The 24,758-nt window shown below is 38.4% G+C and overlaps 1 protein-coding gene across 9 annotated transcripts in view; it reads right to left on the reverse strand.

Moving 5' to 3' along the window:
• The window catches only part of L3mbtl4 (L3MBTL histone methyl-lysine binding protein 4), a 458,743-nt gene that overhangs the window by 263,793 nt on the left and 170,192 nt on the right, over positions 1 to 24,758 (reverse strand). For 8 of the 9 annotated variants that reach the window (XM_078030356.1, XM_078030355.1, XM_078030359.1 and 5 more), the window contains 3 exons: positions 3,766 to 3,870; positions 2,341 to 2,476; positions 507 to 598 (listed from right to left, as the gene is read on the reverse strand). In XM_078030356.1, coding sequence (XP_077886482.1) covers positions 507 to 598; positions 2,341 to 2,476; positions 3,766 to 3,870 — 333 coding nt within the window. The remainder of the gene's footprint in view (positions 1 to 506; positions 599 to 2,340; positions 2,477 to 3,765; positions 3,871 to 24,758) is intronic. The other variant, XM_078030360.1, reaches the window with a different exon arrangement.

Genomic DNA, 24,758 nt, shown 5'->3' on the forward strand with positions numbered 1-24,758 from the left:
CAGAAAGTCAAGAAGGAGACCTGCAAAGTGACATCATCTGCAGGTGACTCGGGCGTATGCACCGCCCTGGCAGAGGGAGTGTTCTTTCCTCAGATGCTCACAGTACCGTGAGTCTGCATGAGATGGTCCCTTGTTTTATTCACACTTAACTAAGCTGGGTACATCCAAAGTCTGCCTGAAGTACCTACTGGTTCAAAATACCAAAACTAACTTTAAAAAGATTAACTCATTGTAAGTAAAAAGGAAAAAAAATTATGAAAGGCATTTTACTTTTAGCTGTCGTTAAATACTTTACACAGCTAACTTAAGTCTTTAATTGTACTTTTAAAAGAGAAAATAAAACAGATGTCCATAGAAAAAGGGAGACAAATTAAGGGAGAAAAGTTTCAGGAAGTTGAGTTTCCATAATTTCTTAAAGGATTAAAATATAACAGAATATAGAGCAAATTTTAATAGATGTAAGCTCAAGGGAAATTCTAACTTAAGCTGAGGAAGTAAATACTTACAGAACTTCTGTTCCTGAATAATTTCTTAGGAGCATTTTGCAATTTGCAGGCCTTCAAGTAATCCATCCAAACAAATTTATCTTTTCTATAACCTAGATAAAAAGTACAATTTGCTCAAAAATATCCATAAGAGGTAACCTCAAGTATTTCAAATACATTATTACCATTCAGTCTTCTGTCACAAATTCCATGCTATTAGCAGATCACAATGGTTTACATTTAAATTTCCAAATTGTCTCAATGTTTTTAATGTCTTAAATTCAAAACAGTTGATTGTGGTCTCCCACTGTGCACACCATTCCCTACAAATGTTTAGTGTTCACTAAGCTATGGCACTAGGACCCTGGGAGCTTGACAGGAATCACACCTCCCATTAAAGTTTCCAGAATAGGTAAAAAGATAAGACAAGAGTACCAGTGTTGTCCCCACCCCTGAGGAAGACATGTCACAAAGACCATAAGAGATCTCAATGATGCTGGATCCAAGAAGCCGACACTTGAGGGAAATTACGAAACTCTTCAAAATCCAAAGACCATTTTTGACAATTCTAACTTTCTGTACCTTATTTGTACAATGTTCCCACTAGAAATGCCTTGTCTTCCATTCATATGCCCTAAGTCAGCTCAAACAGCACTGCACAAACAATGCAGGCTCAGTATTTTCCAAGGGACCATCATACTGAAAATACAAATTGAACTCCTAAACAGTCTTCAAGGCTAAGGCGTCTCTATCTCCTCCCTTTTTGACTTGCTTCTCCACTTGTCTCCCTGAGACTCCTCATCCTAAACAAGTCTACTCTACCCCGGGGCATCTGCTCTGTTCTTTCCCTGCTTGATGCTCTTCCTCAGGAACCCAGTTGCTTTCTCTCCCATTTTGTCCAGGTGTCTATGGGACCCCCCCCAAGACAGGCTTGTCTTCACCACACTATCTAAAAGAGCCTTCTTATGGCTGGTCTCAATCCTTCCTCTCCTCTGAAATGAAAATCCACGGAGACAGAGGTTTTTACTCACTGTTCCAGCCCCAGTATGTGCATATAGTAAGAACTCCATAAAATCTATGGGATGAATGAGCCTGTTACCTGTCACCAGTTCTTAAAACTCAGCAATCTCAACGGACTTTTCATAGGTCCCAAGGCAGAGCCCAAAGGACACTCTCTAGTCGATTACCAAGAATAAAACATATATATGATATATATATATATATATATGATATATATATATATATCCCAGAAGTTGCCATAGTCCTTTCATAGTCTAACATGCAAGCAGGAGGCTGTATGCCGAAGTTGGCCATGCAAAGAAACTGGCCCATGGGCTTCTCACTGACTGCACCTCTACTCATTGGCACAAACAACTGGCTAGGGTTCCTCCAGTAGGTAACAAAAGACAAAGCTGAGATTTTCCCATCACAAGAAAACTTGATCTGAACTTTTTTTCATTGCTCCATGTTTTCCATGATTTGGGGGTTTGCAACAATTGACAATGATTCAAATTTCTTCACCCTGCAGTGCCATTAATATAGTGGGACGTTTCATTTCAACCATGATTTAGACATTAGTTGCTCAATGTTGAATAAACTTATGTACCATCAGATACTCCCATAATATTTTATTTCTACCCCATGTACCTTATCAGAATAATTGACCTAAAAGTCATGAACAATTTTCTTTCGAAGATACTTCTTTTTAAAGAGGGTGTAACTGAGGTCTAAGTGCTCTTTGGGGATCAAATTTTCATACCAGATTCTCTTGATAGTATTTCATAAAATGTTGTTAAAAATAAAACTGAAATATCAAGTGACTCTCTTTTTTATTGGCAAATGCATCCTGGCTTACCCTTAGGGATGTGCAATTCATGCTTGGTCTTTTCACACCACCCTACTGGATGAATGTCGGGGGAACCAGCATTGGTCCAGAAATCATAGCAGCTTAAATATCCATCAAAATGAAGTCTTAGCCGGTAACCACACACCTGCAGCAAGGAAAGTTTGCAATTGTTCATTAAGTGTCATACATTTAAAATGAACACAAAATTATCAAAGTATTCAAATACTTTGTGAGTGCTAACAACATTTAAGAGCTGATGCTTCCAGCCAAATTTTTTCATTAGAGAACAAATTTATACATGACATCTGATTAAAACTGTGATATAAAGTAGATATTGTCCTTCAAGAACCTATAGCCTTCTGCAAAATACAGCCTTTTTTTACTTGCCTATGTACATATATGAATATATATGTGAGTGTCACCATTGTATACATTCACAAGAAATTAATTAAAAATAATAACTATGGGTAAATGGCAGAAAGATGAGTAGAGGGAAGGGAACAGGGTACAGGAGTAGAGGAGGGGAAGGAAAGGTACTAGCACTGAATTAGAACAAGATATATTCCATGCTTTATAATTACATCAAAATGGATTCTACTTTCATGTATAACTAAAAAGAACCAATAAATTAAAAACAATAGTTTAGGTGGAAAAAAGGATCCACAATTTAAGTATTTTAATTGAGCAGTTTATTTATTAATGCAACATCTGTCCAATATTCCTTTCAGAATCTCTATCTCCCGCTGTTGGCTTGGATTCAGATCCCAAGACAGTGTAGACTGCAGTACAGAGCAAAACAAAATGGGGACGGCCTTAGCTCTACTATATGCATACAGCATACTCAGTAAAGAGGACATTAAAACAGATAGAGCCTCTAAACATGCTGTGCAAGTTTAATAGCTACAATCAATCAAGTGGAGCAAATGAATGTGACTTCTTCATTGAATGCTATTAGAAATAGAGACATCTCTTATTGATTTGATAATATGTTTAGTAAATATTACATTTTACAAGCCATTTACTTTCATCACTGGCTCTTCACTTTACATAATTTTCATAAAATACATGTATTTGTATAAATATGTAACAGGAATAATATTATTCATATACATTTCTCATTAGTTCAACTAAAATGTGAATAATTATACTTCTGTTAATAAAAAAAATGTGTGATGATTCATGAATTGTTATCAATCTTAGGTGAAAACCACTAACCAATTAAGTCAAGAATAAATGCTAGCTGATGAAACTTACTAGAAACTTAATCTTCACAGAAGGAAAAAGATTCATTAAGAAACATTTTCACCCATCAAAGACTAAAATAAATCCACAATGTTCTGGAACTTGTTTATGATCAAAAGTATACAAATTTGTTATTCTCTAGAAAATTCTGTTACCATGTGCTTAGCCCCAAAAAATAACCATATCTCTCACCTCAGCTACAGAAAGCACACAGAATACAGATGGATGTCGGGGATCAATGCCTTCTAATCTCATGCCAACCTGAAAACCATTTTCGTGCTCCGGAAAGGATTGATCCTACAGAATTTCACGATACAACATTAGCAATTGATATTTCTTCATAACTTTATATAAAATATTTAGTGTCACTTACATGTGGACTCTAAAACAATGGAACCCAAAGAAACAAGACAGTAGGAAGGTGTTTACCAGAGACTAGGGTAAGGGGATGAAGGAAGCACTGTTCAAAGGGTATGAAGTTGTAGTTAAACAGGAGGAATAAATGATATAGACTTAAGGTGACAGATATGCTAGCTATCTTGATTCAATCATTCCACACTATGGAATAGATCATATCATACTGTGTTCTCCATAATTATATAAAGTTATAATTTGTGTAAAAAATAAAAATAGAATTTTTAAAAGCTTTATAGTTGGAAGCCCAATAATATGGAAGGCTGCTCTTACATGTAATTGGCTCTCAAAGATGATTTGGTCATTTTAATATACTTTGAAAGAGTTTAATTGTGAAGCCCTGTGTTCTGTGAACCTCTCACTTATTTGTGTCACCTGTTCTTCCTTCTGTCCTTGGTTGGTTACATGGCTTACCCACCTCCAATGTGTGCCTTGGCTCTTCACTGGTACAGTGACTTGGCTGTAAAGACTTTAATTTCAATATAGTCAAATATATTTCCTGTTAAGTTTACCCATGCAATCTATGCAGTCCTTCCTGATTCAGGCTACCCAGTAGTAGTTTTCAAAACAAAATGTTGAAGTGTCATCCTTAGTATTTAAATCTATAGTAAAACTGAAATTGCTTTCTCTATGGTGTGAGGTAGGGGCCTGGTTTTTTTCATGAGAAAAATACACTATTCAACAAGTGGTTTATGACTCATCCATACTTGACGTGATCTGCAAAGTCAACTCTGATACCCAGTTTCTATATATTTGTGGATCCATTCTGGCCCCTCTATACTGTTTCATTGACTTACTTGTCTATTTTACACAGTCTTATTTGCTAATGTGAAGCCTTTCTATTTGAATCAATCTTTATATATTGAGTTTTCTAATTTAGAAATTTGTTCTCTCTCCATGTTATCTAATCATTTTTTGTCAAGGATTTTCTTCAAATTTTCAACAGAATTCAAAAATGCTTTGTTATATTTATTTCTGGGTAAACTTTTAATGTTTATTGCTATTGTCAATGAATTCTTTTTATATTACTTTCAATTTTCTCCTATTGTTTTCTTTAATACTTACACTTAAAAAACAATGAATATGGTATTCTTTCCAACAACCTTCCTGAATTATCACTTGTTTGGAGCAGACATTTGTGAACACATTCAGCATTACCAGTCAATTCATTCTTAATTGAAAATAAACTTATACTAAAGGAAAATTATGACTAGAATCTAGTTCTATTCGATCTAGAGCTGCCTTTGAACCACTAATTATCTTGTTATTTAATAGTATATAACATCTGAGTGTCTATTTTCAGGTTAGAATTTTATTTTTTAAGAGTCTTTTCATTTGGAAATAATGTCAAACTTAAAGAAAATCTGCAAGAACAATACAGTGCAGTAAGCACATGCACAGCTTTGCCTAGATTCATCTGTTGCTACATTTTACCTCCTTTGATCTGTAATTTATTGTCACTCCTTCTATCTCCTATGTCTACCTAGACATAGAAAGATGATATCAATGTAGTTTTGTGTGAACCATCTGCAAGCCCTTCACCTCTAAATTTCAAAACAATTCCCTAAGAGAAGTGTATTTTCCTGGAGAATAGAATATGTCTTATATAACAACAACTCAATTATCAACTTCTGTAAACAATACTTTTAATTTAACATTCCATTCATAATCCACTTCTGTCCATTTTTCCAACATCCCCCCCCCAAGTCTGCAAAACACAGCCAGTCTAGGATTAGACACTGTATTTAGTTAGAAAGTCTCTTTAGTTTCCCTTAGTCTGGAATATTTTCCAATAGCATGTCTTTGTTGTTTATAGCACTGACTTTTTTTTTTTTAAGAATATTGTCTTTTCCTTCCTCTGAGTTTTCAGTTACAATGTTCCACATTTTGGATTTGTCCATCGCTTTCCCGCAATTAGGTTTGGGTTATATGTCTTTTGCCAGAATACTACACGAGTGACATGTGCTTCTCAGAATATCACACCCAGAGGTACATGATGTCCCTCAGAGATACTGAGGGACACAGTATTGTCCAATTTCTTCGCTATATATATAGTAGCCTGCAAAATGCACCTATACATACACACACATAGATACACATATTTTATAAATGCTAAGTTTAAACCAATATGTGTGATTCTAATCTAACCCCACAATGCTTGTTCTGCCTTCCTTCAACCATTCTGTACTTTCCCTCTAGTGAGGTCCTCCCATTTCCTTCTTTACTAAATCTACAGTATGGACCTTACAGTTTCAGAACTGTTTTATTCACATGCCACAGTCATCAAACCTAGAGTTCAAGATTCATGTGTTGTTTCCCCTCAGTCCTATGTCATCGAAGAGTGGCGTAGGTATGTAGTTTAAATTGTATATAAACCAACTGGATTCGTTTTCTCTCCATTTAATGCTGTCATGTAATGGAATCCAACTAAAATACAGTTGAGTTCACTTGTTTAAATTTGCTTTTAGTTCAGAAGATATTTTCATTTTTTTAATGTACAGATAGCTTCCAAGTGTTAAAACCCTACCTCACACAACCCCACTCCACCTCACCTCTTGAAGGTACCCAACTTCACTCCCTTCTGTCTTTTCCTTCTTGAGTTTCTTTTTTGCAAAGAAGTTATGTGCATGTTTTTCTTATTTTCCCTTCTTTCTCAGGCAAAAATCCACAGACTACATTGCTCTTCTCCCTGCAGCATTCTGCACTTCTGTCTCCTGGAGACACCCTGGCCAGCTCACAGAGACTGGCCACTCCTGCTCACAGCTGCAATGTATTCCAGCACACACAGGTTCCGTGGTTCACTCAGTCATCCACACTTTGATGCATGCTTTTTTTTTTAATATGAACATGAAACCATTTTAAAAGTACTTATGAATTGGCTTGTAAAATGTTGTTGAAAACTTTCTTACATTCACAGATCATTTTGGAAGCTTCCAAGGAAAAACTTTAAAGAGGATAAAACCCAAACATGAAATGGCAAGAATGAATGATTTCTCAGGGATATTTTATTTCTATAAAAATAAAATGTCATGTGTGTGTCTAACTCTCCCAGCCTGCTTCTCACATCTCCTCTGTTTTCCAGCAGATTGTATTTAGCAAGTGTTGTGTGCCTCCCTCCTGTTCCCTGCCTTGAAATCGCTCAGCTCACTTTAAAGCACCGCGCGTGTGCGCGCGCACACACACACACACACACACACACACACACACACACACGGCTGAGGAAAAAGCAGAAGGAGGACAGACAGGAGGAGGACAGACAGCAGGGAGAGAATATTGATAATGCAGGAAGGAAAGTTGAGAACTAGAGAAAGGGACACAACTTTGTTGTTGTTTTAACAAAACTGAAAGATGCAAAACTGGGAATAGGAGGAAACAGCGTTGAGGACACTCTGCGGTCTGACCACACATGAATGATAAATCCAAGGCACTGGCAAGGATTCACAGCCAAGAGGAAGATGAGCCACACTGTTCTTGTCAGAATTTAGAATGGTTTCTCATCTGAACACTGGGGAGCTGCCTGTAATGTTGAAAGTAATACTAGATGACTAAAAGACAGTATTCCTTAGAGAATTTCAAATAAAAAATAAAATGTTCATTTTAACAATCTGAAAGGCAACATTTAGTGAGAAATGTCGCTGCCTTTCATCAGTCTCTTTTTTGTTCAATGATTTATTCATGACATGACAGATTTTAAAATTTTTCCTCTCTAAAAATCTTATATTTTTTAACGTAATTGATGGCTATGCTTATAAAACCATATTTTATGATGAGAAAAGTGAACTGAAATCACACATTTAAAGCAAACAAAAAGTCCATTAAATTTAGTCACATAAAATAGCCTGATAAAATAGACCTGATAAAAATAAAGGCCAGCCCAGAGAGGTGAAGTAACTTTCTCAAGGTCACACAGCCAGTTGAGTAGCAGAATATAACTAAGGCCTGAAGATTTGAAAGCCTGCCAACTGTTTGATGTAAGGGGACAGAGCTGGCAACAAAACAAACACAATAAAATCTGGCTCAAGGCTATGGAAGTCCTCAAGGACAGTTCCATGGTAGTGACATAGGCTCTTGGGTTCTGAAGAGAAGTCATTCTGTTTTGCCTTTTTCTTTTCCCAGAACAGTTACAAAATAATATTTTCTAGTATGAAACTGATTTATTTTGTCACTAACAATGGAGAAGCGGCATTACTCAAGGTTCCATACCTCCTAGCAAAAGCGGGAACAAATTATATGTTATTATTTTAAAAGCTTGTAAAATGAATCATGAGGTCAATGGAAGGGTGTAGCCAAGCCTAGGGAAAGCAGTGGAACTCCTGGCACAACTCTGTATGAACTATCAGGTAGAGGAGTGATTGTCATGACATGTGTGTATGCCTGCAGCACTTCTAAGCTCCGTGGGTGCTGTCACTAATACTCAGCATGCAAAGCTCACATGATAGATGTGTGCAAGAAATGCTGGACATTTCACTTTAACACTGAGAACCCTACAAAAGCAGAGAGACTGCGCTTTGTAGTGATCATTCTGTAAGCTAGCTCAGACTGAGGGAGGCAGTTGGCCGTTAGCACTATCAGCACATTGGCTGGACGTGTGTCACTGAAGGGAGCTCATGTGCTAAGTGCACGATTCAATCTGAATGCCCACAGGCATTTGGGTTTATTCACAGACAAGAGCTGCAGTCAACAATTTCCTGATCTTTATTCAGTGTTGGAAGAAATGGAGGCTATCAGGCATGCAATCAAATCACAGTCACTGAGGCCCACGTTTTAAGCATGCTGTGCAAAGGACTAGGCAAGACCACGGTCTGATTTCCAAACCTTACACAACAGCTCTCAAGGGAATGAGATTCACAGGAATTTTGTATCCAGATGAAAACAAAATTTATTAAAACACTAAAGACCGTTGCCCTAAGTTCAGTAGCCTGCTCAAAAGGATTTATCTCAACATCTTCCACATCTTAAATGGTCCTAATGCACATCTCCAAGACTGAAGCATCAGTTTTACATGTGAAGAGTAAGAGACCAGAAGTCTTATTTTTTTTCATTTGCCACTTAGCATTCTTTTTTCAAATTGGTGCATTATGGTCATACATAATAGTAGGATTCATTGGGATTCATATTCCTGGAATTCATATTCATACATGCATATAACACACAGTCCACACAGTCCAAGAAGAAACTGACAGGAAGTCTTTTGTAGGCAAACTGTGATAATATTAGTAGCTTGACCACATAGAACTGAATTTTTTTGCCAAAACATGATGATTTTCTTCACTCAAAGGGAAAAAAATTAAACATGTTATTGGTAAACTTCTTCAAACTAAGGAAGTTCTTCAAGAGGTAATATGAAAAAGTCACCTCCTGAGACAAAAACAACCAAAGTAGAGAAATCCAAAGGAGAGAGACCTTCCAGGACTGAGTGTGACATTCTTGTTAACTCAGCATATGACAGAACAAATGGAATCCAGGCTTCTATTATCTGAATATACAAAAGGAACCAGAACTATCTGCAGAACCACTGAACACTTGCTATCACAGCCAACAACATACAAATGTGAGATACAAGTTTCTCACTAATAGAAATGAAGAATAAGGAAGGAGAACAGTTGCAAGGCCAGAGCTGTCCTTTATCCTGCCATGTGCAGAGATGCCTTTTACCCAGTGAAGATGCACATAGCACTTACTCTAGCCAGACACTGTTCTAATGAATATTAACACATTAAAGCACCATAAAAGCCCTGTGAAGCTGGTGTTATTGTGCTCATATTACAGATGACATGCCTGAGGCCACAGTGCAAGTGCATCTGCCTTCAGTGTTCAGGCAAGCAGTCACTACCCTTGATCATCATGCAAGATTATAAACATCACATCCCCCTCATTAACTAAAGATGCATAATTTTAAAATGTTATTCTATAGTTAAAATTATGGCAATTGAGTATATGTTACATAGCCATTAAATGATCCTCATGCCAAAAGTTTGAAAATGATGCCATGGAAAAGCTAAAACAGAACCTGTATGTGTGCATATGTGTGTGAGTGGGGGGGTAATATATAATAAACGTGGCATTGTAGACTGTAGAGCAAAGACAAATGGCATGAGACTACATGGCTATCTACTTAGGAAGAATGGTTAAGCCATATTCCCACCATAACCATATACAATAATAATGCTCAATGGGAAGATAATGAAGATGGAATACAATGCAGCTATCAGAAAAGCAAGACAAGATCTGGGTCTGCTGAGGCAGCAGGAGAGCAATGATTAATATAAAGCATGTATTAAATAAGTATAAGTATTTTGATTTTTTGTTTGTAAAAACAACTAATTAGGCCTGGTGTGGTGGAACACACCTGTAATCCCAGTGGCTCTGGAAGCTGAGGCAGAAGGATAATAAGGTTAAAGCCAGCCTCAGCAATTTAGCAACACTCTGTCTCAAAATTAAAAATAAATAAATAAAAAGGACTGGGGATGTGGCTCCATGGTTAACCACTCCTGCGTTCAATCCCTAGTAACAAAAAAATAAAAATAAAAAATAAATGACTAATTGCATAAACATTATTTACATGTCGACATAACTACACTAACTTACAGATCCAGAACAATAAATATCAAATTATTTCGAGTGGTTCACCTAGAGAGGAGAACCAATGGAGAAAAAGCCCTTTACTTTTATATTCTTCTACTTATTCAAAATTTTAAGTAGGCTGTGAGTTTTAAAAGATCAAAGGTGCACATAATCAACTGCTGACGATGCTGGGTGATTCAGCAGAATGCAAGCCATGTGAAGCCTCCTGTCTTCTAAGAAACTTGTACTTTATTCTTACTTGGGGGAAGCATGAACAAAAGACTGAGCAGTGAGAAGGAGCCATTATTGTATTTTAGAAATATCTTCTTAGTGAAACTGTGGAGAATTAATTAGAAAAGTAGCAAAACTAGAAGTGGTAACAATGGATCAGGCGGCTTTTAATATCTACCAAAAACTGAGAATTCGCCATGTGCCACGTATAGCATCTAACTCAGCTTATGGAAGTCTTAAAACACCACATTGGAATTATTCCAATCCTCATTTGCCTGGGGAAACTGAGGCTCAGAGTTGTTCATACACTACATCATTTGCACAGCTCATTAGTATAAAACTTGGAAGCCAAATTCAAATCTAAAAAAAAAAAATTTGCACTGAAGTGTAAAGTGTTCTTGTATTCTAGAACATTGCAATAGCCTTGTCGGGTGATAATAAGCACCCTGACCACACAAAACAGGAATGCAGGAGCTGGGAATAAAGAGAAGGGACCAGATTCACTCTATTTAGGAGGTAAAATGGGGGAAGATCTGATGACTGGCTGGAGGCAGAGGATGTGGAAGACAGATTTTAAACTGACAGCCAGGTCTCAGGCCTACAAGGAATACTCAACTTTTACACAGTGTGTAATCTGAACTTTTATAACATGCACAATATTTACCTATGCCTTCCAAGACTTTATGGAGAGCTAGTGAACAACTACACTGTTCCAACATTCTGAAAAAGTCCTATAACTTCTGTGCTCTCCTAGGTATCTTTTAATGAATCTTTTCATCATAAAAGTTTACTCATTGCAAGATTCTGGAAAACTGTGCAAGCTCCTCCCTTGCTTTTTCCTCAAGAATCTTTATGATTTTAACAAAAGTGAACAACTGTATTTATCAAGAATATCAGATTCCACTTCTAGTTTTTTGGTTTGTTTTCATCAGACAGAAAAAAATAGAACTTGAAAATACACACACACACACACAAACACACAAACACACACACACACACACACTCCTCACATATTCATACACACACTAACTTTTTTCTATTCTTATTCAAACTACCCCCTAATACAGCTGTTTTTAATGGAATTGTGGAACAAGATTATTGATGTCTTCAGGGATTTTAGAAACCCTAGTATTACATAAAATTTTATGTGCAAATGACTATAAGCATTTTACTGAGAATATTATCAATAGCTTTCATTAACTGTTCAAAGGGTCTATGACTAAAAAGAAAAAGAAAAAAGATTAAGAGCCACACGGGGATCCTTCCAGGGAATCTGTCATTCATCAATCCACTAACTAAACATATATTTAGAAAGCTTCAATAAGCAGAACACAGCAGTCCACTGCAGCATTTATCATGGCTATACAGGCCACAAAACGAGGCATGCTTCAAATTTCTACTTTTTCAAAGTGATGCCAATTGTTGCTATTTGTTAGGCTAATGGGAAAAAAATCATCACCTACATAATGAAACAAAACCTGCTGCAAAGCTTCAGTTAAGACAGCAGTGAAGGATGGCTGATTATATATTCTTAAACTTTCATTTTACAGACTCTTGTTATTTTGAACACTTTCATAGATTAATTCTGAACTCAGAATCGCAAGCTACTGCCAAGATTATACTGAGAGACATTCTACAAATAGAGAACATAGAAATCAGGGCTCAACAAAAGTATACTTTAATAAGTTAAGTTAATGCAATTCTTATTGGCTTTTTGTGAATCCATTCTGATACAATCTCATATACAAAAGCTCTCATTTCCCCAGAACCTACTGATAGTAAGAAATTTGGCTGCAGTCACATTTTAATATACATGCTAACCACCGACTGAACTACAGTCTCAGAAACCAAAGAGAATACCTACTAAAGCAGGTAACACACTACTGGATCTAGGGAACCTGAGACCAAGAAGGAAAAGAGGCCATGCAGTGCACATCAGAGGACTGCATGGGCAGAACTTTCTAAAATAACTCCTGGAGTTGTCTGGTAATTAATTCACTGGCCATCACTGAATGTATTCCACAAATTCTCTGGTGTAGTGTCTAAAATAATAAACCCACATCCCTCTCCCCCAACTGACTTAACTCTGCCAGGAAAAAGACAAGGATACTACCAATAAAAATTTCCTTTAGAGAAGAGTTGCGTCTACCCTTGATTCCAAATGCCACCCTGTTCTTCCTTCAATTTCTCTTCCTTCTGAAGAGCTCTGAGCTTGACATTCAGCTTCCAGCTGGCACTGCAGATAAGCAGCTGGTACAGGGGCTTCAAGCCCCTCCCAGGAATAGAAAAGCAGCTATGATCTGGCTCTCTGTCTCCAGACTTCAGATCAGCTATTTCCTAGCACCCCTGGCACTTTGAATTTTACCATTTCAAAGAAGCAGATTCTAAGTATAGGAAAACTATCTGAGCCACAAGATCAAGATGTATCTTCAATTTTGCTCTAGAACTCAGAGCTTTGGAGACTGAAAAATGGACAAAAAGGAAAATTCTTTCTGCTATTTGGAGCCTCAGCAATTAATCAGCTTAAAGACTTCACATCATATGGCTACACTCTGTTTTTAAGTGGGTTCCATATGCCTGTGATTTAAACATCAACCAAATGCCTGAATATAATGCACATAATATATTTTTCCAAATTTTTTTCCTAGGAAAACTGCTAAATACTAATAAAGTTACCTTTAAACTGAGGGCAACGAAAATATACACAGAAGAGAAAAACAAACAGGTAAACACTTTGAGCAAATAAAAAGGGCATAAAACTGAGATTATAATTTGATTCTAATTATGTCCAAATCCACACAGCATTTCATTATAGCTTGTACAGCAACTAAGGAAACAATGCAAGGTCATTATGGGGCTGTTATCAATATTTAAAGCGCCACCTAAGAAGGATCTATATTTAAACCAGGGTGGTGTTCTCAATGATTATCAAATAATTTGGAAGCATGTTCACAGTACAAAATCTTGACACCTGACTAAACTGTTCTGGCTGGAAAGGTTCTAGGTATTGCAGGTGGTTTTAACAAATATCAATTTTCACAGGAACATCTTTCTGCACCTGCAGAGATAAATGCAAATCCAGACTTAAAACAAAACAAACACAAAGCCTTTCTGTTTCTACTTAAGTACAGGCACATTTAGAAAAATTAAATTTAAAAATGTATATAACTGAGATCTAGATGAAGGAATTAAATTTAAAAGGTGAAAGGGGTATTCCTTTTGCTTAGACTTCAAGTAAGAAAGACAGGGAAAACAAGAATGTGTTCAAATATGGCTTTCTTCTATCTAGGACAATTAGGAGGCCTAACCAGGAAGTGTCTTTGCTCCCCAAGGACTCCTGGCGCCACCAAAAGAAATACAGTGCTATCATCCTCGAGATGACTGGAATTTCCTTTCAGAACACAAAGTATATCTTTCCAAAATTATAACTTTAAAGGGGAGGGGGACAGAGCATGACACAGGCAAATGGAGCATTGAAGGAGCAGGAGAGGACAGGGGTAGAGATGTGGATCTGTGTGACGTCCTTGTTTAGGAGTCCAAGGAGACTGACAAGGAAGTACTGCTCTTCTCATCTGAAGAAAGACTGTCTGTGATCAGGTGTTAAGGCAGCAGAGAAGAGGGCAAGGTCAAGGGCAGCAAAAGGTCAGGATGCTTTAGTTGCCATCAGGAAGGTACGAGTGAAGTGAGTGATCCCTATGGCTCTGAGGCCAGGCACTTACCCTGAGTGCAGAGACAGAGCACACATGGTGCGCAGGCAAGCTACCAGGGAGAACAGCCAGGCATGAGAAGTTTGCTTCAAACTGAGGCAAAACCTGACCAGCAGGAATCTAGAGACAGGCACACAGGCCGACAGGCCAAGCTGTGTTCTGATTGAAGGTGGAGGCTGCAGCATACACAGCCACCAAGGAGAATAGAAAAGGACTCCAGGAAGAGTAGGGGACAATAGTCTCAGAGAAAGTAATTTTAAGAATGGTTGATAGTGCTGGGTATGGTTGTGCACACCTGTGATCCCAGAAACTCAGGAGGCCAAAGCAGAAGGATTGCAACTTTGAGACCAGCCTCATTAACTTAGCGAGGCCCTAAACAACTTAGCAAGACCCTATCTCAAAATAAAAAATAAAAAGAGCTAAAGATGTAGCTAAGAGATAAAATGCCCATGGGTTTAATTCCTACTACCAAAGAAAAATATTTTCTACTTAACAAAGTAAACCATATGTCAGCCACTGCCTTAAGCAAGACACTTTTACTAGGTAGAATTCTTCAAAACTTCCCTGAGAAGTAGGTGATCATCTGCCACTTTTGGATAAATACAGAAGAGGAAGAGAAGTATAAAACAGAGCCTCTCCTCCTTAAAGTGAGGGAAGAAAAACTGGAAAGCCTTTATGAGACAGCTCTTGCAAAAGCACCAGGAATTGACAGGCGCCTCCTCCAGGGAGCCATGAAGACTCGAGGAACTGAAACTTAAAAGGGCTGCCAGGGTAGGGAGAAAGAAACCAGTCAGTCATAGGAGGATTACAGTTTCACTAAGATAGATGTTAAATACACACATGATACACTGAAGTACATGTCACAAAGACTGCCCTGGCAATAGTGTGGAAGAAAAGCTGACCTGGACAGAGAGAAATCAGCCAAGCGACTTTTTCTAAAATGTATGTTAAAAAATAAATAAAAATCCAGGGCTTACTCCAAAATTAAGTCATTAGTGGTGGCAACTGAAAGCAGCAAGGAAACAATTAGGCGGCAGAACTAGAGCAGATAAATGGGCAGACATACACAGCAGGAATCCAGCTGGTCACCAGGGATCTGAGCACGCAGCCTATTCACAGGGACATGGAGCTCTGGAAGGCAACTCCATGGAAGGAGGCTGGGATGAGTCCAGTTTGGAGGCATCCAGGTTGGGAGAAATTTGTGCAGCCAGTGGGGAGGCAGGAAGCCCTGGAGGGAGAATAAGAACTCCACTGAAACTTGGTAGGAGGGAAGTTAGAGGCGTAGATTCTGACCCAGGAGTATCTGACGAAAGGGATCTGGAGGCAAAAATCACAGAAGAATAGGAATATGAGAAGAGTCAGATAAGGAGTAGCTAAGAATAAGCAAAATCAGAGGCCAAGAGTACATGAGTTCTGGGAGAAGGGAGTATAGGAAGAGGCCAAATATGCATCTGGCTATGAAATCCTGGAGGTCACTGATGCAGAACAGTTTCAAGCAACAGAGGGAATACAGGCCAGAATGCAGAGGTTGGGGGTGGAAAAGGTTAGAAATATCAAGAGAAAATACAATCTAAATGTTCAGCAAGTTAGACTGGGCTAAAAAGATGAATTAGAAAGAAAAATGCAGAACCCAGGGCAATATTTGTTCTTAGACATGGGATGACTTAGGCAAATTTGTAGACTAAAGGCAAAAGTACAGAAGAACAGAAATGTAAACTTACATATGAGTCATGAGATAACTGATGCAGTAAGAGCTCTAGAAAAGCATTTAATGAATGGGACCTAGAGCACAGGTAAAGGTGGACAGATGGTGAGGAAGGATACTTCCTCCACTCCAGTGGGGGAGAGTAGTAAGAACAACTGTGCAGGAAATTGAAGGTGGCACCATATCCATTTCAGGAAGTATGGTTTCTGGTGGGAGTGAGGGAAGAGGCTAGAGAGTTCAGAATAACCTTCCTAGGAATAGGGACAATGAGACCAATGACACAGGAGGATGGCTAGGCAAAGTTCACCATGCTAAGGCTGAAAATTTGCCATGCACCAACCCTCAAGGCCTTGTGGTTCTTATCCAGCAGTGTATGGTGCCCATGGTAAACACAACTCATCCAGAATGGGACTAGGCAGCATGTGTGGGAGAGAATGACAGGGGGTTCAGGAACCCCGCTGAGAATGGCTAAACTGGAGGACCTAGGGCACCAAGACTGGCCAGGGGAAATATGAAACCAAAAGAGAGAAAATGAAGGAACTACAAGTTTAAAAGAAAACCTGCTGCTGTGAAAATATGAAAGAGAAAAGTCTGGGAAGACAGTGGATGGACCCTAATACTGCAGGGGTTCAACTGTGACTTACGCAAACGTGGTTACGGAAGAGACGGACAGAACTTAAAAGGGGTAAAAGTCCCCAGGTGGAGGCTTTCAAGGGACCAAGAGTTGTCACTTAGCAAAGGAATGTCCCAGCATGTCCCAGGATGGGTACAGCCTGGGAGGGATGAGAGATCAGAGGAGGGTATGCAAGGAGGTGAGTGATAGAAGAACAGAAACAGAGAAAGACTTTCTCTAATGAAGCAACGTGAGTGGAAACAGCAGCAGTTAGAAGACATAACCACAAAGGAGAAGAAGAGAGGGTTGGGTATTTTAGGGCAGATGCAAGAAAGGAGCTGGCAGAGAGCTAGCAAATACTAGGCCTTCCCACTCCCCTGTGATAACGGGGACAGTGCTCACTCAGGAAAAAGAAGCACCCAGGGGATGCAGGTATGCATCTGGCCACAAATTTATGGAGCACCCTAGCTATACGGAATTAAAATTAAACCTATATTACTAAACTATGAAAGGTATAGAAAACATCTGAAAGAATTTTAACTGTCTCATAATGACTTTTCTTTTGCTCTGAAACACTGTTATTTTAAAAATGTAGATATGTTTCTGCCTTGCCCCAGGCCTAATTCTGTATTCAACCTATCAATCCCACACTGGCTGGTAAGAGAGGAATTCCCACCTAGGGATAAAAGACAGAACTGGCCTTCAAGCCAATAACTGAGGGTGACTAGAATGGATGGTATGATGAACCTGAGATTCACTGCCACAGAGAGTGAGAGGCAGGTCAGGCTGTGCTCCAGGTCAGAGGCCTGCAGAGCACTGGTCTAAAGGACTGGGGACTGCTCAGAGCCAGACACACAGATGACGGCATCTAGTCTCTCTGCTGTTCCTGCAGAAGTGTGAGGATATCACCCCAATTCTCATTCCCACCAATTGGCTATGGTGAGTAGGCTGTCAGGGATAGCTCCATCAAAGGAAATGTTGGGGAAAACATGGACCTATGAGGTTTAGAGAGCAAGAAAAGACACAAACTTGGATAAATTTTGAACAGCAGGAGCCAGCACATGGAGCAGCCTTACAGGCTGGAAGGACAGCCTGACACAGCTCTGTGTGCATGCATACATCTGCAACTGGGGTCTAAGTGCAAAGAGTGCTTTAGGAGGTGCATGTGAGATGAGCAGCAGTGCCAGATGACTGACTGGCAGAGAGCCATAAGATAAACCTCGAAACAAAAGGAAAAACAGTATTTTAAATTTCAAATCAAATCGAGATAGGCAAACCTTACTAGTAAAGAAGAGAAGATGTTTTTACATCTGCTCTGTCAACAGAAGGTGTTTATATCCTCCTATACTCAATACCCCAGATGGTAAAATATATGATAAAATGTGAAACATGAAGTTTAAAATAGACCTGTAGATATGTAAAAACACTGTGCACAAATACAATAGGCATACTCTCCTTAAAAGAATAAACACATATTGTCTTGGTAGAATATGTATCTTATTTGCATGATGGAATCACGTGTATGCATGGATGCATTAGGATGGAAACTACATATTGAAGTACAGCATTAGTTCAATGTCTTTAGTTTTCCACTTTTAAATTTTATTTTCATACTTCAGTGTCAAACATTTCAGAGTTCCATTCTAGTGGCTGACCTGAACAACATCATTATAATATTTGCATGATGAAAATGAGCATTAATAGTCAAGGGCACAATGTCAACGTCAAATTGAGTTCAGTCTGATGCTTTTTCTTGGAAGGTTGATATGAAACATCTGCCTTTCTGACTGCACTGAAATCTACTTTCAATTATAACCATTGCTGATTTCATCTTAAAATACAAATGTCAAGTTGGAGTAACACTGTATCTTGACCACAGATGTCTTCTTCAGTCACCAGGACAGTTCAGCCCTAATAACTGAATTCTTCTCATCCAGGGTCAGATGAGATTTCATCTAGTAAACTCATTACTTCTAAATTCCACGGCCAACTAGCATCTTGTCTTGTACTACTATTGTGTTTTATGGGAATACCTTATATCCCAACTAGATGTCAAGATTCTACAAAACCTTGTCATAAAGCCCTTGGTGTTTTGGTCTACCTATACATCATTTGGCCACACAAAGCCTTAATAACAAGAGCAGCTTCCTGTCAGATTAGAGGGGAAGAGAAAAGTGGCCAAAATGTCAAATGGTTCTGCTTTCTTGTTTATTAACACTTTACTAAAAACTTTAGAGTTCACAAATATTTAATTTTAGTTCTATTTTACTGCCATATTATTAGCCTGAGAATCATAAAAGAGAACTTGCCCTGCCCACCACCCAGCTCCATTCAACAGTCTCTCAGATCTCTCCACCCTCCCGGGGAAGCCTTGCCTGCCCTTACATGCGCTGAGATCCTCCTTCCCTCACTGAGTGCTTTCCAGCACATCTTTGCCCTTTCTCTCAAAGTCAAGGAGAAAAAGTTCTATAGCCAACAGTCTATTACACACTTTCTAACATTACCATCACATGAGGATTTATCTCCGGAGCAGAAATCCCATATTTTCCCCCTTGGTGGATTTTTAATTTAACACCAAGTCATACCAAAATCTGGAGGATAAGTTCTCAGTTCTGTAACTGTTCTTGCACTGGTTGATAGACCTTAAAGGAACTAATCAAAGAAATGCAGAATAATATTAATATACTGACTGGTTGGGATGAGGGAATGCAGGAGCTAGACAGAGAACAAAGCTTTGCTGCCATCAGTCAAACTTGCCTTGTTCAGCAAATCAGCCTTTATTTCACTTCTAACACCCATGTAATCCTTGGTGAAAATAAGAGAGGACCCTTGCCCAGGGACCCTAATCTAAGGACAAAGATCTGGTTACAAAGACACGGTATCTTTCTTGGCCAATTTAGTTACATGTAAGTTCTACTTCAATCACTGCTCCCTCGTCGTTTTGACTTCTGACTGCCTTGAGACCTTGATGGTGACATCACCATGCCAGCTTTGCCTGTGTCCTTTGCTGAAGCTCAAATCCTGGGTCTCATATGGGCTGCATCTGCCCTTAGTTGTGGACCCTGCTAGGCCCTCATCAGCTGCTATTTGCCCTCTGTACCTCCTGACCTGCACTAAAGGTACAGGATGGGCACAGGGCTCAAGGAAAAGGTCACTGTAAGTTACAAAGGAGTGCCCTGACCCAAGCCAACCATCTTTAAAGGCCTTCTGCACTCAGAAGTAAGAAGTAGTTTCCAAAAGTCTGACTGATCACACGAACACATCCAACACAGATGGCCCTGTGAGGAGATGCAAGAGAAAGGGAAGGGGAGAACCCTTACCCTGATGGACACACACACTTTGGGTAGAATAAACAGCCCAAGTCTCATCAGGTGACAGCAACTTGGGGTTACAGCAACCTGGCCTATAAGCAGGAGCTGCATAGTTCTTATACCTTCTACAGAGTGAACCTTGAAACTGAACACAGAACATCCTGAGGAGGTTCCCAAGATACTCACTTCCAGGCTCCATGCCCAGAGGTTCTGACTTGCAGGTCTCCCAAAAATCAAAGCAGTTAGCTGTACTTTCAAAGCTCCACAGAAGCATTTATTTTAAAGTCTTGGTTAAGAACTTCTGCTCTAGATGTTTTCATTTCCCATATTAGGGAAGACACTGATCCAGATGGCAGAAGAACATTTAATATTTCTTGAACATGAGATACTAGGAGTTGGTCTTAAGCTCTTCCTCTCTGCAACACCTCTTCTCCCCTATCTATTGTCATACCCAGTATTACAAACACTGGCCCTTTCACACAATAACAAATGTTAGAGGTAGTAGCATTTGAATAGATAATATGAAAAGTAGAGCATGCTCTAACTTTAATTTAAATGGTTGTGTTCTGACCTGCTTTTCTCTGCCACATTATTCCACCTCAAGCCCTAAGGAGTGGAGCCAGCCATCTATAAACTGAGACCTCTGAAACAGAGTTTTTCAAGATGGTAGAATTGAGAAGGTCACTTTCCTAGCTGACCCATTGCATGAAACCAAGAAAGCAGATAGGCAGCTTCTCAGCAAGGTCGGTGAAAAAAGAATGGGGGAGCGCTTTACTGGGATTTAATATTGGACATGCAAAGTAGATCAGGAACTCAGGAGGTTGGATATAATAAAATAAGAATGAAATATCCAGGGCCATTGTCATTGCTATGGCCAAAGACACCATCCAGAGTGGTCCCTTGGCAAGCAAAGTGGAGGGGTAGGGGAATTAAAGAAACCTACATTTTTAGGAGGCCTAAGGTGTGTTTGGGTATGGAGAGATCAGAGATAAAAGACACTGCCTGACCAAACTGAAAAGTGGGGGGCACAATATCCTTGTGCAGAAAAGAAACTTCATTTCTCCCAGCTGCCTGTGGAAGACAGAGGAAGGAGCCATTTTGAAGCTGTGGCATAGGGGCCAGCAGCTGGGGGAGTCTGTTCCCGACAAACTTGGGTTTGGCCTGAATCACAGGCCTGACAAACCCACATGAAATGACATAGAGTGTGCTTAAGTTAGGTTAAATCAAATATGGAAGGAGCTTTACACAGGGCACAAATGGTCATGGAGACCCACCCAATTCCTCTATTCCCCTCCAATCCTGCAGTTTGCAAGACTGGGCTGGGATAGATGTGCCTAGCAAGGAATTGAAAAGGGCAAGGGTGGGAGAAAGTAAAATGGGGTCCACAGGTGATGTAAAGGACTAAGAATTGGCTCCTCCACCACGTGAGTAGGACTCATGGGAGATCCCTAGAGTATAGTCTTCCAGTGTGGACCAGCAACACTGGGCCATGATGGTGCACTGATTTAAAATCTTCAGACCAAGCAGCATTCAGCAAAAAGCCTGGAGACAATCTGAGCCTAAATCATGTGATGAACAGTTTTATATATTCATATTCATTTTTTTCTCATTTCAACCTCTTTTGAAGCAAGTTATTTTTCATGGATCAGTATTTTGAGAACTAAGATGTTTGATTAGTATATTTTGGTTTTGCTATATATTCTTTTATTTTTAGTTTTTCAAAAATTTACTTATTTGTTTCATTATCTATTTCCCTTGATTCTCTTTTCTTTTGCTAGCAGCCAATGTCTATTATTCTCCCTTTCACTCTGCCTTTAATTTTTTACTTCTATCTCTCTTCTTCTCTCATAATCATATCTTATATCACTTCTGTTCTCCCCGTCTATCATTTGAAATTGTAAACTCTTTTGCAAACTTACTATTTTTATTGTAAGCAATAACTCATCATATCATTTTTATTTATTGTGATAATCAATATTGTAGACATCGGAGCAGGAACTATTTGGTTTAATGCTGATTTTTTTTTTTGCATAGGTTTTTGTTATTATTTGTCACCATCTAAACAGTGAAATACTAAAATTCAGGGACACTAATAATCTGCAGGGTAGAAAATCTACACCTCTGATCCATACCCTCAGATGGGTAGACACACAAATAACATGAAAAAGCAAGGGAATAAATCATCCCAAACCAACCAAGATACTTCAGTAACAGAATACACCAACATCACAGTGGAAGAAATGTCAAGAGAAAGAGTTTGTTCATAGTTTAACTCATCTGTGAGGTAAAGGACAATATAAGGAGTGAAATCAGAAAGAAAATACAGGACATGAAAAAATCGCTTCAACAAAGACATAGAGATTCTGAAAAAAAAAAACAAGCAGAAATCCTCAAAAATGAAGGAATCAATAAGCCAAATTAAAAATTCAATGGAAAGCATCCCCAGCAGACTAGGCCACTTGGAAGACAGAGCTTCAGGCCATGAAGACAAACTATATAATCTTTGAAAATAAAGTTAACCATGGAGAAATTATGTTAAGAGACCATGAACAGAACCTCCAAGAAATATGGGATAACATGAAAAGACCAAATTTAAGATTTGTTGGGATAGATGAAGACTCAAAGATACAAATCAAAGGAATACACAATCTTTACAATTAAATAATATCAGATGATTCCTCAAACCTAAAGAATGAAATGGAAAATCAAATACAGGAGGCTTAGAGGACATGAAATTCACAAAATTACAACAGACCCACACCAAGACACATTATTATGAAAATGACTAACATACAGAATTAAGGCTGACAGAGAAAAATGACAAGTTATATTTAGTGGAAAACCAACCCATATCTCATCTCATTTCTGAACCCAGACTCTCAAAGCTAAGAGGCCTTAGGAAAAATGTACCAAGCTCTAAAGGAAAATGGATGCCAGCCAAGAATGCTATAAATTGAGCTTCAGAATTAACAATGAAATAAAAACTTTCCACAAAGAATTCACAACTAGACAGCCTGTACTACAAAATATACTCAATCTAATAGCTCATGAAGAAGAAATAAAAAAAATAAAAGTAAAAACCAGCAAAAGGAGGAACTACACCAACAGAGCAGTGAATCAATGGAGAAATTAAATTCAAATGAAATCAAATTAAAAACCAGAAGCAAATCAAAATGTCAGGGAATAAAAATCACATCTCAATAGTAACACTGAATATAGTCAGGCAAGATGGTGCACGACTGTAATCCCAGCAACCTGGGAGGCTGAGGCAAGAGGATCTCAAGCTTAAAGAGAGCCTCAGCAATTTAGTGAGACACTAAGCAACTCAATGAGACCCTATCTCTAAATAAAATATAAAAAAGGGCTGGGGATGTGGTTCATTGGTTAAGCACCCTGAATTCAATCCCCAATACCAAATTAATAATAATAATAATAACATTGAACATAAATGGCCTCAACAATTTAATCAAAAGACACAGACTGGCAGATTGGATTAAAAAACAAGACCCAACAATAAGAGATTCACCTAATAGGCAAAGACAGACTAAAGGTGAAAGAATGAGAAAAAAAGTACATCACTCACATGGATCTTGTAAACAAGCAGGGATTTCTATCCTACTATCAGATAATATAAGTGGACTTCAAGCCAAAGTTAATCAGTAGGGACCACAAAGATCATTTCATCCTGCCTAAAGCAATTATACACCAACCAGACATAACAACCATACATATTTATGCTCCAAAAATGGAGTATCTACTTACCTCAAACAAACCCTTCTCAATTTCAAGAATCAAACATACCACAACATAATAATACTAGGTGACTTTAACACAATTCTCTCATTACTGGATACATCCTCCAGACCAAAAACTAAATAAAAAAGCTATAGAACTCAAATATACAATTAATAATCTATATTAAAAGACATATATAAAATATTTCATCCATCAGTGACTTTCTTCTCAGCAGCCATAAATGGACAAAGGAACTAAACAGACACTTAAGAAGAAATACAAATAGTCAAAAAATATGAAAAAATGTTCAACAACTCTAGAAATTAAATAAATGCAAATTAAAACTACACTGAGATTTCATCTCACTCCTATCAGAATGGCAATTATCAAGAATACATGTCAAAATAAATGTGGGCAAGGATGTGGGGGGAAAGGTACACTTATTTATACATTGCTAGTGGGAATGAAAATTGGTCCAACCACTCTGGAAAGCAGTATAGAGATTCCTCACAAAACTTGGAATGGAACCACCATTTTACCCAGTTATCCCACTCCTCAGTATATAATCAAAAGACTTAAAGTCAACATACTACAGTGATGCAGCCTCATCCATGTTTATAGCAGCTCAATTCACAATAGCTAAGCTATGGAACCAATACACATGCCATTCAAGAGATGAATGGATAAAGAAAATGTGGTATATATACATACTGAAATATTACTCAGCCATAAAGAAGGATAAAATTACAGCATTTGCTGATAAATGGATGGAACTGGAGACTATCATGATAAGTGAAATAAACAATCCCCAAAAAGCAAAATTTGAATGCTCTCTCTGATATGTGCATCCTATAACACACAATTAGGTGGGAAGAGGGAAGAATAGAAGTTCACTGAATTAGACA

This window comes from Ictidomys tridecemlineatus, chromosome 13, assembly GCF_052094955.1.
Source record: "Ictidomys tridecemlineatus isolate mIctTri1 chromosome 13, mIctTri1.hap1, whole genome shotgun sequence".
Taxonomy (NCBI): Eukaryota; Metazoa; Chordata; class Mammalia; order Rodentia; family Sciuridae; genus Ictidomys; species Ictidomys tridecemlineatus.